At 39.6% G+C, this 16,014-nt stretch overlaps 1 protein-coding gene across 3 annotated transcripts in view; it reads right to left on the minus strand.

Moving 5' to 3' along the window:
• LRP6 (LDL receptor related protein 6) overlaps positions 1 to 16,014 on the minus strand; it is a 110,989-nt gene that overhangs the window by 57,945 nt on the left and 37,030 nt on the right. For all 3 annotated transcript variants that reach the window (XM_054282103.1, XM_054282102.1, XM_054282101.1), the window contains exon 3: positions 7,507 to 7,704. In XM_054282103.1, coding sequence (XP_054138078.1) covers positions 7,507 to 7,704 — 198 coding nt within the window. The remainder of the gene's footprint in view (positions 1 to 7,506; positions 7,705 to 16,014) is intronic.

The following is a 16,014-nucleotide window of genomic DNA, read 5'->3' on the forward strand; positions in this document are numbered from 1 at the left end:
TCCAAGTGGATGAAGGTGGCCAGTGTCACCTGTAGCACTCAGCTGCTGCACAGCGCTGATGGGAGCTTGTAAGAGCTGAAATGAGGGATGCAGGACTCCAGGAAGCTCTGCAAAAAGCAGTTTATTGTATCCAAGAGGTTACAGCAGTCAAGGGTCATGGGTGACAGAGCTGTGCCCACAGCTGTCAGCTCCAGCTGCAGGCAGGCCTGGAGACCCTTTGGTTTAGGTTACATTGCATTCTATACTTTTCTTTGCTGAGCATCCTAATACAGTAGAACCAATCTATACATTAACTTTTATCTATAGCCTATCATAACTGCTATAGTTACCATATTCACATTACTGTTCTCCAATCACTAAAACTCAGTACATTACAGTTTAAGCTAGAAGTTGTTATTCAGTTTTCTTGCAGTGGAAAATTCTGAGACTTTTTTCCTACTTGCAACATCTGCTAGGTATTGTTCACCTGTGCTATCTTTCTGCTTGGTAAAAACATCTTGTTTGGGGTGGATTTATCCTTTGCTCTAAGCCATAAAAACCCCTTCTAACTAACACACCCTTTGCCTCCTTGGTTATCCAGTAAGACTGGCTCAGCAATTCTTTTCTTCTATATCAAAACTTGCTTCCATCTCTATTCCTTCTTCAGATTCTACATTCAAAAATCTTTCTGCTAAGCACACATATCTGTGAGACTTTCTTGTCAAATTTTCATCCTTCCCAACAGGAGAAGGTGCCTCCCACCTCCAGGGTGGTTCACAAGCACCCACACAGGGTTGGGGAGCAGAGAGGTCTCCCCATTCCTGGCCCTGATGGGTTCCAGGTACAGCTCTGCAGGGGCAGTTGGGCTGGCTTCACTGCAACAAGTGACAGCAAAAGGCTCTCCACCTATTATCCTTCATCAAGCTCCTTGGATCCCTCAGACTGCTGCACTTGTATCATTAGTCTCGTTTAAAAGAGACACCAGAGACAATGGGAAAGTGGGAGCTGGGGGTAAGGAGTAATGGCATTCATTCAGGAGACATCTCCAGGGCCTCAGCAAGATGCAAATTGGATCTAAATTAGATGGAACCAAGCACACACATACTTTAATAATCTCTGCACCAGGCATATAATCACATAAATTTGCTTTAAAAATCTGTATGGTGATTGACATTTAAAAGGCCAACATCTCTGTTGAGTTGGCTGGGAAGGAAATGTCTAGAGGGACAGCAGAGAAGGAAGGTGAGGAGAGAGAGAGAGAGAAAAGAAGCACTTTCCACATAAATTAAATTCACTGTGTTGAATATCATGATTTCCCAAATACAACTATTTATCATCACAGTAATCAGAGATGCCATTACAATAAATATTTGCTATGGTAGAGTTTTCTACTGTCTGGAGAAAATATAGATTTGATTTAAATATATTCACCTTTGTTCTATTTTTATTCTGTAAGGAGTCCTGTGAAACACTTGGAGAAGATAAAGGAAACAAACAATAAACAAGTTAAAGTGGGAATTACAAAAGGAGCTCGGAAAGTGACAAGTGGAAATCTTAGCAAGTGGCCAAAGCACTCAGAGCATGAATTAGATGAAGCAGGATGAAAGATGAAGATGCACCCATAAAATATCACACCAGGGATGCCACAGAGAGGGCAGGGAGCTCTGGTTCCCTCAGCTCCCAGAATCTCCTCTCCTGCCAACCTGACAAAAACATTTGCAACACAAACTCAGAAAAGTAATGCATTTTTATGTATTTTTATCGTGGATGCTTGTCCAAATATTCCTATCAGAAGACAAGCATACTTTTAATTAAAAAGTAAGCAAGAAACATGATTTGTGGGATATAATGCTCTCCTTTCAGACTGAAGTGTTTTTGCCTTTTGCCACTTCTTTAAACCACAATTGCCATGTGTTTCCAGAAAGAATATATAACAGAAAGATTATTTCAAGTATGACATTTCAAATCCCATCTGCAATGAAAGTCTGAAAAAGTCAATCAGAAATCAAATTATAGTTGACAAATGAGGTGATTCTGTGGGTCATTTTTCAGGCAAACAGAGGTTTTGACGCTCCAATTTTCAGCATTTTTGTTTCCAGAAGTACCTTGGGGAAGAACCAAGAAATTCAACCTAGCTTTATGTCCAAATAATCTAATTAATTCTGTTTACGCAGGATTCTTTAGCAGTTTTAATTAGGGTATTATTTGGCTTCTGCACTGGTCTGTGTTGGTGAGGTATTGAAAGAGGCTTCTCACCACTGACTGGTTCTTCATTGCTTGAAGGTGTTAAGCAATTTCATCACCCAGAAATACACAGAAAGATATAAACAGAACATGAGATTTTATACCTTGTACATAATGTCATGTACTGTTCGTGTTATAGGCAAATAAGGAAAAAATCCTCTTCTAAATGCAGGGATACAACATTTTCAGTGTTTCAACACATCTGCAACTAACTAATCATCTGGCAGACAGACACGAGCTGATGCTTGAAAAGAGGAACTAGAAAAAAAAAATCAATGCTCAAGTGCAAACTTAAGACATTCACCTCTTGCAAGAGCTTCCCAGCTTTCTGACAGTTGCTGAAAGTATGTTTTCTTACAGTGGCCTCAAAAACCATCTCATTAGCACAAACACTTCCTGGGGGACCTTGTAAGTGCATTTCCCTTCAGCCACTAACGTGTTAACTTATTAATTAGAAGTGCTGCTGCAGGGTAAAGGAAGGGGAAATTAATTCAAGAACTGCTTTAGCAGGCTAACCTATCTTGGGGACTCTACTCACAGGAGAGCTGTCTGCATTTCAGTTTTGTTTAATTAGTCCCACAAAAAGCAACTGCTCCTTCTGATAAGAGCAGGGCAAGAGCTGCAAAAAAAACCAAAACCACCTCTTCTATGCATCAATTTAGTTCTGTAATTATTGCATTCTGACATGAAAAACTGTTCATTCTTTCTCTCACTGGCAAATCAAGGGCATTAGTCATCAAGTTCTTTGCTCTTCGTCTTTATTCTAATGAGCCCAACACTGGAGCAGCTAGGGCTAGTAAATCCCAGGGCTAGCAGGTAATGAACCATAATCATCCCTGTAAAATTTGCTAGAGAGGTTTTCTCACGAATTTATGACTCTACCACATATTTAACTGAGTACTACTGCCAGAGCTGTCACGCACACTGCTTTAGTGGCTCACTCTGACTCCAGTCTTACTGGAAGATGTGACAAAAGCTCCACCAAACCCCAATAATCAAGGCTTATAATTTGTTTCTCTCTCTACAGAATCCTCCCACCAGCCTATTGTACTCTTTCACTTTCCAGATCCCTGCAAACAACAAGTAAAGGATTCATGTCCATCATGAACCTGGGATGGGGCAGCCCTGGACACACTGGAGTGAGGTTGGAAAGCAGTGCCAGAGAAAGGGACCTGGAGGGGTTCCTGGTCAATGGCCAGGTGAACATGAGGCTGCAGTGTCCTGGAGCCAGGAGGGACATCCCTGTCCTGGGGACATCAGGCACAGCTGGGCCACAGAGGGATTGTCCCACTCTGCTCTGCTCTGGGGCAGCCTCAGCTCGAATATTGTGTGAAGTTTTGGGTGCCACAATATCAGAGAGACATTAAACTATTAGAGAGTGTCCAAAGGAGAGTGTGAGGATGGTGAAGGGCCTTGAGGGGAAGCCATGTGAGGAGCAGCTGAGGGCACTTGGCCTGTTCAGCTGGAGGAGGCTGAGGGCAGCCATGGCAGCCACAGCTTGTGCTGAGGGGAACAGGAGGGGCAGGCCCTGAGCTCGGCTCTCTGGGACCAGGGACAGGAGCCAGGGAACGGCTGGAGCTGGGTCAGGGCAGGGTCAGACTGGAGATCAGGGAAAGGTTCTTCCCCCAGAGGGTGTCGGGCACTGCCCAGGCTCCCCAGGGAATGGTCACGGCCCCAAGGCTGCCAGAGCTGCGGGAGCGTTTGGACACCGCTCTCAGGGATGCACAGGGGGGATTGTTGGGGTGTCTGTGCAGGGATTGTTGGGGTGTCTGTGCAGGGATTGTGGGGGTGTCTGGGCAGGGATTGTGGGGGTGTCTGGGCAGGGCCAGGGGTTGGACTCTATGATCCTTGTGGTTCCCTCCCAACTCCATATAATATTCCATAATTCAGATCAAAGTACTTCTTGGAGATATAAACCTTAAAAGTTTTAATTCTTGTGTAGTGTCAGGTGTAGAGAGCTAATGTTCAGAATATAAGAATAAAAGAACAAAAAAGTTTCAGATTTCTTACAGATTTAGAAATACATCATGAATTTCTAGAGAGAACTCCTTCCAAATTTTAGATCTCTGAGGTCTGAGCTTCAATACTTTAATACTGTCAGTGACATCAATTAAAATATTTTCCTATTTACACTGCATTTTTTCATTTTCCAAACCACAGTCAGTTTTCTCTAAACTGTTTGAATTTTTTTAATACAAGGATGTTACTTGCTACCAAATTTTTCTCCCGAAGCAATTAAAACTTATGCCATCCTACTTTACATGAAGGTTTTACAATTGCTTACCTGCTACAGACTCTTTCCCACCTCCTGTCATGCAACAGTAAAAAACTTGACAGATCATCTCTTTACACATCTGCTTCCTTTTCTAAGTTACCAAAACTATCCAGATCTAGAAGACCCAATTTTTATGAAGATATGTCTTTCAATAACCCATTTGCCTTTTTCATTTCAATAGGGCCAACTTCCAGAAGCATCTATTTTCCCAGACATGACATTAGATAAGGCATCAGAAAAATTAGTAACACTTTACAAGGATAAAAGAATCTGTTCTGATCAAGAGAAATTTAGAAACAAAAAACCTCAAACCAACTAAGTATAAATATAAAGCAGCAGTTTAGAAAAATGGTCTAAATATCAAGATAAAAAAAAAATCACCAGAACTGGCAGTTTCTAAATAAACCAGAGTCTGGTTTAAGTTAGATTAGGCACTTGATAATGATCTTGCTCTCCTCCATACTTAAATCTTAAGGAAAAACCCCTAACTGATAGCCCTCTTAAGAGGTGGTGGTGGATAACTGTAGGTGGGGTTATTTGCTGGTTGCTTTTTTTTTTTTTTTTTTGAGGTGTTGGAGATGGCTAGGAAAAAAGACTAAAGGCTTTGTGGATTTTGATTGATTCTGTGGGGTGATTTTTTCCACAGAAAAGTAAAATCTAAAAGGCTTTTGCTTTGGCTGCAGAATTAGAAACTGTGTTTTCTTTCCTAGTATTGGTGAATCAGTCAGTGAAAAAGATGAACAGAATAATTAAGAGATAAAATATGAATTACAGCTGTAAAATATCTCATTGAAAAAGCCAAATTTGTTGGATCGCCAAAAGACAATATCTACACAAAAAAACCCCCCAACACTTTGGACAGAAGATCTTTTTTCTTAATACAGGCAGAGGCTAAGAGGTCACAGCAGAAAAAAACCAAAACATAAAATCCCACTGTAGAACAGCCTAACTTCTGCAGTTCTTTCCCCCCCCCCCCTTATGATGTAACTGCAAAGAATAAAAAATGAAACCAAAATGCCTAGATACAGATGTTGACTGATTTTTAATCTTCAGAACTTTCTCACATGCCTAGGGAAAAACAGGTGCTGTTAGTATTGGTTTGTGCCTCTGAGTGCTTAAGGGAAGTCAAATGTGCTTTCCTTTCTAGGAATGACTTCCCTTTCTGCCCCTCAAATAGTAATATATTAGCATACTGCCACGACATATTCCTGGTACTGAAATGTATGAATTTGTATGAAAAAGAAACTTAACCTAAAGCATTAGACTGCTTTGGGTTTTATGGCTGTGTAAGAAAGAATGAATAGATCTAAAAATCTGAATTACTTGTCTATACAGGTCTTATTAGAGGCTTAAGTAATTCCAGAGAATTTAGTGTGGAATGAGGTAACTGCTGGGACTCAGGTGATTTCAATTCTGTGCCATGAGGCAGCTGTTGGACACAGCTGTGTATGCACAGACAAGGCTGGTCAGCCCCTTGCACCGAGAAAATTCAGCACCTCCTCAGCCTCATTCCCCAGGTTAACCCAGGGCAGACCAGGGAATAAATAGCATGAAAATAAAAACAGAATACCAAACCAAATATATTTATACCACTGTGCAACAGAATACCAGCAAGAGAGAAACTGCAAAGAAGTCAGTAGCAAAACAAGATTGAAAAAGCAGAACTGCCAGCAGGAAACACTGAAGTAGCTCTGGAACAAGAAAGGCTGGAGACACCAGATAAAATTAAAAATACTCAAATTTCTACCATATATGATAATTTCTATCCTTTGCTCTCAATCACTCGAGAACTTATGTGACAGTCATCTTTTTTGAAAGAATCTCTAGGAAATAGTCTGTCTTTTTGGTACTGAGTTTTTTTCTTGTGAAAGAAACAGCAAATGAAGGACTACTTCAAATTAGATATCCACAATCCATGTTTTTTATTAACCAAGCTAGTCATAACACATATCCAAAGACACAAATTTAAAACTGCATCCAACTCCAGGTACTTTCCATGAACCATACTGCATGAACTTGTGATCACTTAAAAGGCAGAATTTAGGAGAAAAGTGATGTAACTTCAAACCTTTCAAACCAGCATTACAAAGGCATTGTGGAGTTCAAAATAAATATCACAAGAAGACAGTGGGCATGTTTCATACATGTTGCCTGTGGTCCTACTTGTCAGTCCACACAACAGAATGATCTTATCAATAGAATTAATTTCTTTATGTCAAATTAACATTTGTGGTGAAAGGTGGGCAAGTCCCTAGGAGGCCAGAACAGAGAACATAAGAAAGGATACTTCATGCCCATCTAAACTAGCTGAAACAACACAAAAATTTGCAAAGAATAATCCCACAAAAATCATCTCTCCATATGACACCTTGGGCACAAGCTGTGATTTGTGTGTGCAGGCAGTAATCATCAAATCTATCTAATGAAGAGAGTCATTGCCCAAATTAGAGATGAACACATATCCATAAAGTACCAGTTATACCCTAATTAAGAAGTAGCCATGATTGGATCAAAAAGAATCACTTGATTGCTATAAATCTGTTCAAGAAAAAGTCATTTTAGCACAGCTCTCCTTTAAGGACTGTTTTCCACTAATTTCCCAGCACCTAGGATTAATGAAACTGAAATATTAATAGATGATGATCCATTTTCTCATATTATCTTCTGCATTTCTGAATACCACAGCAACCTTGCACAGAACACCTACTGAAAATAGACAATTCTGCTATATAGTCTTACACTATTAAGAGCAGGATTTGAGGATTTTTAAATGGAACCGGTTCTGAGAAAAATCTTTGGGAGAGTTACAGGATACCCTGAAGAGAAGGACACATTCCACTTCTCAGTGCTGGAAAGGTGAGGATTGTGAAGGATAAAAGTTTCTGACAGCACTGGTTTGCTTGTGAGTGCTAACGTGACAATTCGCTGCAACAGAGATTACAATATTGCTTAGGCAGCATCTTCTAAAAAAATCCCCACACTACACCCATAAACCAAAAACTTCTTACCTATGACTTCCATCTAGATTTGATTTGTGGATGAAATTCAGTTTAGCATCTGCCCAGTAGAGTTTCTGTTCCTCATAATCCAGAGTCAGTCCGTTTGGCCAATAGATGTCCGTGTTAACGATGATGGAGCGGCTCGAACCATCCATCCCCGCTCGTTCTATCTTTGGTGCTTCTCCCCAGTCTGTCCAGTACATGAACCTGCAGTTATTTGGAAAAAGACAAAAAAAGAAAGCAATCATGTATAAATCTACACTTTCAGTAAAGGCACACTGTTCTGCAGAGACAATGCCTGTAGAGCTCTGCTCTGCTTGGTAAAGGGCACATACCCTGGGAAACAAAGCAAAGTTACTTTACAAAAAGCTGAAGAAAAACAATTTAAGACAAACCCACAGTACTATATCAGGTTATATTTCCATGTTTCCTTCTTTGCTTGGGTCAACTGAGAAAGTTGGAGATATCCAACAGATCTTGACAACCATCTCAAAATTCATCATAAACAGCAAAGGCAGATATTACAAATTGTCATAAAAGTACAAAAGCTCCTCTAATAAGTGTCAGAATTTAGGGGGGGCACAGAAGAAGGTGTGCAGACTTAGAGCAGACATAGCTGCATGTGATGCAGTAAAGTGGTTTTGATGGAAGATCAATTCATGTCCTTTTATTTCCCAACAAATTCCAAGACAAGCAGCTACGTCAACATGTTTAGAAGAACAGCTTGCATCCAGTAACTGAGAAAAACACTCTGTAAAATCTTTTAAGACTGGACAAGCACGTTTTAAAACATCTAACATGCATCAATTTCTAAACATTATTTAACAAGTAGTGGGGAGAGGGAAGTTACTCAGTTGCATTTAAGATAGAGGCAAAGCAAGGGAAATCACTTTGTTTTGGCTGGAGACTAGCAGGGGGTAAGAATATTTGCCCTTTTTCTGCAGGTGGTAGAAAATGGATTTACTTTTGTGGGTTGTTGACAGAATGCATAAGTAAACTGAAGTAACACAGAATACAAACAGATCAGCCAAAGTGTGTCCATGGTGCTTGCTCTGTTTTGTTGTTGCAGCTGGAACAGACTACTGTCCTAAATTGCTTCTCATAACCTCATGACATCTGCCAGCATTACCTGCTCCTATCTGTGCTCCAAAGCCTGGCTCAGTCAGAACAATCCAGATTAGGAAAGACCTGAAGCCTTTAATCAAACTCAGATCATCACACAACCACAACAGGTCAGTGTATGGTAGCCACATGTGAGGAGGCCTAGCCACCCATCCTCTGAAGAAAAACAAATGTGCAACACATTTAAGAAACACTTGCAGATGAAGTTATTCTTGGCAAAGATTTATTCTTATTCTTCTTATTTTAAAAAGTCAGGAAATTCCATGTTATATCTTCCCTCTTAATTCATGTCTACAGCATGCTTGTTTTAATATGCAGCAAAATCTGTGGACTATAGAAATGCAGCTGATTAACACAAATATTGTCCTATTTGATCCCAAGTGAGTCATTCTTCATGGAGCAACACGCTTATCTTAACACAGAGCACAAAAATATCTGAAGAGAATGTGTGAGATTTCTGTAGGTATAAACAAGTGCCTCAGATAAATTGGGTTTTCATCAGGAAGAAGGACAAACACCAAATATTTTTCAGATGGGTAGCACAGTAGCAAGGCATCTGGTCAAGCTATGCAATAAGAAATCACACTTGAAAGAAGAAATGTTCCAAAAAGTCAGGCAGCATTTCACCAGTGAGCATGTGAGAAAGCAAAGAGAAAAACACAGCTTTACTGTTAACTTCTTTAAGACAGCCCTGCTTTGCTCCAGCTGTCAAGTCTTAGACTTCCAAATCAAGGTTAATAGGTTCCAAGGCTCTGACCAGCCTGCTGGACTGATTTTTTGGGGCTGAAACAGCTCATTAATTGCTGTACAGCCTCATATTCTTCCCTGTCTCGCTCTCACCTCTCATGCACACTGCAATTACTGAAGCAAAACCAGGTAAAGGTAGTTTGGTAAGAAACTAAAGGCTTCCCAGACATCACAAAAGCAGCCCTATTGCATTTGTCAAGAGGAAGACACACACACAGAACTGACTTTAAGATTCAGTAATATTTCCAATCAGCTCCAGTGACCTCTGTGCACTTTCTAACAATAGTTTGGGTTTTTTCACTGTCATGTTTATTTTCCTCCACCTTCCTTGAAAGCCTGTGGGTTTTAATGTCTCCATTAAAAATCTCAGCAACCAGCCATGCTCCAGCTGATAAGAGCCATGCAGACAAGGTGAGGGCCATTCTCCCTCTTCCCCTTCCTCTTCAAACACATTTTGTTATTTCAATTTTAAAAAAATTTAAAAGTCACCACCCAAGCCCATGGGAGAGAGGAAAGTATTAAGAGAAAAGTAATGTCTTGTGCTAAATCATCTAATTATACCTTGCAATGCAATTAAAATCCAGGAATCTAGATTTTAATTTTACCAGCAGAGTCTGGAAATGGTTGTGCATTCTTATAAAATCTAAAAGCAGAAGAAAAACAACAACAAAGTGTATTGCTTTTTATATGTGCTTGTAACTTTCAGTATTATAGAGTTATGCTGCCCTCCAAAAAGTTAAGGAACATCAAGAACTTGATATATACTTATAGAAGAGAGGAAGGTTCTTAGACTTAAATAAAAAATATTAGTTGGTGTTTTGTTTGACTGTGGTTGAAAATGTTGGTTTATATTAAAGTTTATCCCATCACTAAAAATTATGAACAAATAGAGTTTTGACAGTTTTTCCCTACAAACTATTTTCTATGCCTCTTTAAATCTAGGAATTTTTGGGTTTTGCATTCTGCTGCATAAGGTGAATCCATGCAATAAAATTTCCTTCTAAAAGGCCCCTTTGCACTGTCTAGTTGTAACTTCACAGTTTTGATTTGCCTCAAATAGAAGGTTTTGCCATAGGAAAACAAAAACCCAACCTAACAAAAGGACGAAACAGCATGTCACAGTTCATTCTGCTTGATGAACAAATCTAATAAGTAACAGAGATTTTTTCCAAAAAGCTCATAAAGTCTAGGCACTCTGATGGCAGAATATCCCCCATCCAGAGAAGGAAGCTCACAGACTACCAATGCCAAGATTAGATGCTGTAATTCAGCAGTGATTTCCAACAGTAAGCAGAGAAGGAGACAAATTTATTGCCAGCACCCATCAGCTTTACAACTTTCTGATCCACAAACACTCACTTTCCTGAGTGTTCCTCAGCTGCTTAATTAGGGCAGCTAATTATTTGGTGAGGTCCTTCACAGTGAAGGCCCCAACTCTGCAATTATGCTTGGTTCAGGGCCCTAAGAACTTGTGAGCTCTACAGGGAGCTGCCAAACTTCAGAGCTTGCAGCAGCCCCTGTGGAGCTCATCAGCTCTGCAGTGGACCCTGTGAAACACAGCCTGCTCCAGCTCTAACAGGACTGGCACTCCTGTAACCAATAAATACATAGTTACACACAGTTCAGGAAAACTATGCAGAATAAGTATGTTTGGTTATTAAAATAGCTCTTGACTTGAGCAGAAACGTTCAGGAGTTTACAAAAAGACAATTGAATCAAGTGACCCTCCAGGTAGCTGAACTGAGACTCTTTCTGAGGCAAGTTCACAAAGGGGTGAAAACTGCAATCCAGAAGCACACAGCAGCAATGAACAACACAGAAAATGGATTTTCAAATAAGTATGACAGAAAGGTTTTAATAACAAGTTTCTCAACCGACTGCAAAAGTCAGAAAATATTTTCGGTCCTCCAGGAAAAGCAAAAAATGTACATATAAATTAAATATGGAAATAATTCTTCATAAAAGAGAGGAAGAAATATCCTTTGGGGATACAATCAAGATAAACATGAGAGAAAATATGTTTTTAGCTAGCTGAGAACTGTGCTCTTTTACAATAGCTTGTCTCTCTAAATAAGTATATTAGTTGATTGACTAGATTAGTTGAATGTAATTTTCAGAGCTGCTTTACAATAATATCTTATGTTAATATTCAGTGCAGTCAACATAATTTTCTGTGCAAATTACCCTATCTGCAGCCTTTTGGTTGCCTCTACACCACTCTTGCACATACTAAGAGCAGCTATGTGAGGAATAGATGTGAATTAAGCAGCGAACTGTTAATACCCTAACACACTGAATCTTTTACTTTTTATCCTTGTTTTGGGTTCAGAAGCCAAAGGGTTTCCAACAGTTTCCTATTTCAGGCAGGCATGGCTGGCTCTGAACCACCTGCCTTGAGCATTGCTATGTCCACTGGACAAAATCAAATCAAGATTTCTTAAACTGAAACCCAAGGCTTTTTTATCTCACTCTTCGGCAAGGCATCAGTGTGTCTAGTAAATGACTAAACAACCCAGATGTGCTGAAAATGTTTGATGAGCAAGCACCAGTGGGCCCAGCTGTGCCTCTGCCACTGTCCCCACCCTGACCCTCCATCCCCATCCCTTGCACCTCAGGGAGGGTGGAGGATGAGCACAACCCCACAGGTGCTTGGATCTCAGCTACTGAATTCCACAGCCCAGACCATCAAACCTGCACAGGGTCTCTGTGCAGTGCCTGGAACACAGTGACCTGTGACAGGGACACCTCAATATGGCATCACTGCTCACACAGCAGGAACCTGTGCAGGAACAGGGATCATTGAGGATAAATTATTGCAGCCTCTGCAGTTCACTTGTCAGGGATGCTAAAAGACTTGACTGACAAGTGGGAGAAACCCATGTGTAAAATTCCATATGTAAGTCTACTATACACACCAGGAAAAGCTCTACTGGGATTTATATTTTGTAAGGTATACAGATATTTTGCCCAGTATACTCTATACTGGTTCCCTCAAGATGAAGGTGCTGTTCTGGTGATAGCACTTTAATGCAAATGTCTGCATTTATCCCAGGACATCAGGCAAAAACCATCTGTAACCAGAATGGCAATGTGAGGATTTCCACTTTGGAGCTGATTTTACTCCCCTACTCAGACATTATCTAGCAGGAGAAATAAAGTCATCACCAGACCTTCCCTTTCCTTGGAATCCATTTCTAAAATAAGGGATAAATGCAAACATTCCACTTTTGGAATGAAGAAAAGCTGTGATGAAGAGATCAAAAGGTGATGCTTTGTCTCTAGCTCAGTATCAGGAATGAAGTATAAAACTAGAATGAGATTTTGTAGATGGCATTCATAAACCCTGAAAATAATGCTCTAGAAAAGTCTTATGAAAGACTGAAAGTCTTTCATAAGAAGTCAACGTAGAAGAATAAACCTACATGATACTCTCATTTCATAACCAACAAGAAAAAACTCAGTGTTCAAGCTAGTTACCATGGCCTCTATTTTCAGGTATTTCAATTTAAAGAAAATGTTGGGCAATGTAACAAAACAGAGGAGAGATTGTTTTTCATTTTCACCCAGTCATTTCTGATGCTCTGTAGGAAGTAAGGTTTGACTTAGCTGTCAGACCAAACACACACTGATGCACTGTAGAGTCTCATGCATATGGTTGTCCTTTTGGCCACAGATCCCCAGGAAAAAGAGAAAGATATTCATTAAGAAACAAGAAGCAGCTATTTTTTTGCTAAATGCTCACAAAGGCAGAATTTTAATTGTTTGAGCAAGTGGAAAGGTCTCCTGCTCCTTGAACTTGTAAATTAACCTTTGCTATCTCCTGACACAAAAGGTCTAATGACATGCCTTCCACAGTTAGGAAACAAAAGCCATTTCTAGGTTTCTCCTAGAGCAAGCAGGAAAGAAAGCTTGTCAAAACTAAGCAGCATTTGAAAAACAGTATTTGAAACAACAATTTTCCCAGTTTATGCCAAAAAAATAGAGAGGGATACAATTTCCTCTCTCTGCTACCAATTAACACCATCACTAGACTCTTGCTGACCTCAAGACAGAAGCAAGATCCAAATGTGCTTTGGAAGGCTCCAGCCAGCCCCTTGCACAGGAGCCTCTCCAGATATTACACACCAGACCCTGCCAGCTTCACACAGCAGGTAAGCCAACAGAAAAACAAAACATAATTAATGTAAGAGGAGATGGACAAAATAAGAGAAGAAAATTCCTTGCCTTCCAACCTACCTTGGTTCTTCAAATATGACAGGAAAATAGAGGGAAGAAAACCAGCTGGCAAACTTTCAAAAAAAACAAGCACACAAACAAAAATACCACAAAGCAACAACTGTGACAGAGTCTCAAGAGGCCAGGAGAGAAGCTGAGCCAGGAACATGTGCTGGGTAACTCTGCAGGGCTGAGGAGTCTCACGGAGACTTCAGCATTGCCCAGGAGGAGCCCACATACACAAAACACCTTCCAAATAGTTCTTTAAGAGCCTACCAAAATGTGCAGATCTCTATGCACCTGTGAACTGAACTAAATTGTAAAAGCTAGGACAAAAGAATATTTAGCTACATTAAAACTACAAGTGGGAGAAAGCAGTGAAAAAATGGTGAGATCACAGCTCTTCATATTTCTAAGATAAAATTTACCTTCTTCATACAATGAAAAAAATCTATTTCTTTACAGGAACTTACACTAAAAATATAAACATTTGCATTTCACATATTTAGTTGGTAAATGAGGATTTAGAATTCTGTAATTTCAAAGAGCTTCAGGTTGAAACTAGGAAAGTCAGCTGCTACAATAATTTTTCACTTCTTGCTTTTTCAGCTCAGTCAAAACCAAACTTGTTTCTTATTCTTCAATAAAAAATCTGGGAGTATTGTTCCCCATATCTCCCTATACATCCTGGATGCAGGAAGGGCAGAAAGATTTTTCCCTATACTTATATCTTAAACTGAAGCCCTAGAACTTCTAGAATTGAAGCCCCTGAACTTCTCCATGGCAAGACAGCACAGTCATTTATGCCAGTTGTGTTGCTCAATGAATGAGGGCAAGAGATAAAAATCTGCCATTTGGCATTCTGGGCTGTTTCTCAGAAACACCAATCTAGGCATATCCCACTGCTGTGCAGGGCTTGGAGTGATGAAATGCTCCATTCCAGCTACTCCACAGACACATCCCCTACACCCAGCCAACAGAATATAGTGTTATAACCATCCCAGCAATCCTCAATGCAGAGTCATCTTACAATGAGAACAGTTTTTAACCATGACCACTCACTCAACTTTACGCACTGATTTAATGGATATTTACTCTAAGTTGAGTCCCATCAATCCAGCTGCAGATCACCTCAACATCAGAGGGTACCAGTGCTAAAACATGGATGGGCAGGATGGCACAGCCAGAAACAAGAGAAAATTAGGTCAAAAAAATTATCAGAGATATGACCTGTCTACCATCAACTGAAATTGGGGAACAACATGTTCAGTATCATGAGATCTTTCTGCAAATTTTCCTCTGTGAGATTTCTTTTTTATCATTCCAAGACTTTTATCAGTAAAATATCAACCAGTCCCTCAATCAGTACACAGCTACCAACTGGATGATTTTTATGTTCTTGGTTCCTGACTCCTCCAAGAAGCCCTACAGAACTTGAATGTTCTGCCAAGCCATGCTGAATCCTACCCTCCATATCACATTTCAGCACCCTGCTAATTCTTTTTTCATAGTTTTCATCCTATTGTCTGCTATGTAAATCAGGCTTACTTACACTTACATCATTCCTTAGGCTTTTTTTAAAATTCAATTAACTCACGTCATCTAGGGGTTCTGTACATTTTCAGTGCAGCTCCTGTCCTTGTGATTTATCAGTTTGTTGATATGGAAACCAACCTGATGCCACTTTGATCTTCCACCAGAATCACTAAATCACTTATTCTCTTGTAAGAAAGTGGCACACACCAATTAATCTTTTCACACCAGAAAATTACATGAAATATGGCCTTGTTTTAAACCAAAAGCTACATGATATTCATTACAAAACAAACCACCAAAAAAGGGGTTGGGAAGAAGAGGAGAGATTTCTCTATAACAGGTAAGAAAAATAGAAATAAAGGGATGCATTGTAATTAATGCATAATGAGACAGGTTACATTACACAAGATTTGGTTAGAGACCTAATTCTGGAGATACAAATCTAGGTAAACTTGGCTTAATTGAGAAGAAACTATGTTTGTCCAGAGCATTTAGAAAGGTCCACAAAATGTGGTCTGAATACTGGCCAAAGGCTTCACACACAGATGGAACAAACACCACTTTATTTCTATACTGAAAACATTATTATAAAATAACCTTATTATAAAAATAATAATAATAAAATAACATTATTATAAAATAACTGAGATGTCTGAGACTTCACTCAAGCTTTTTCTAGGTTAGATTTTGCTATAAAGGAAGTAAGAATGCTTCTAGTTTTCCATTCCTACTGCAAACAGCTAAATATTAAGTACTTGGATTCAATTTTTATGGAAAAAGTGGCTATGCATTCTACAACAACTATTACACAACTGAAATTCTCAAGTTACAAATCAATTAACACAGCTTTAAATCCAGGTCATTAGCTTTTTCTCCCTACAGGTTTCTTTTGCAGGT

This window comes from Melozone crissalis, unplaced genomic scaffold, assembly GCF_028551555.1.
Source record: "Melozone crissalis strain CALT ecotype California unplaced genomic scaffold, PUWL_Pcris_2 ptg000033l_1, whole genome shotgun sequence".
NCBI lineage: Eukaryota > Metazoa > Chordata > Aves > Passeriformes > Passerellidae > Melozone > Melozone crissalis.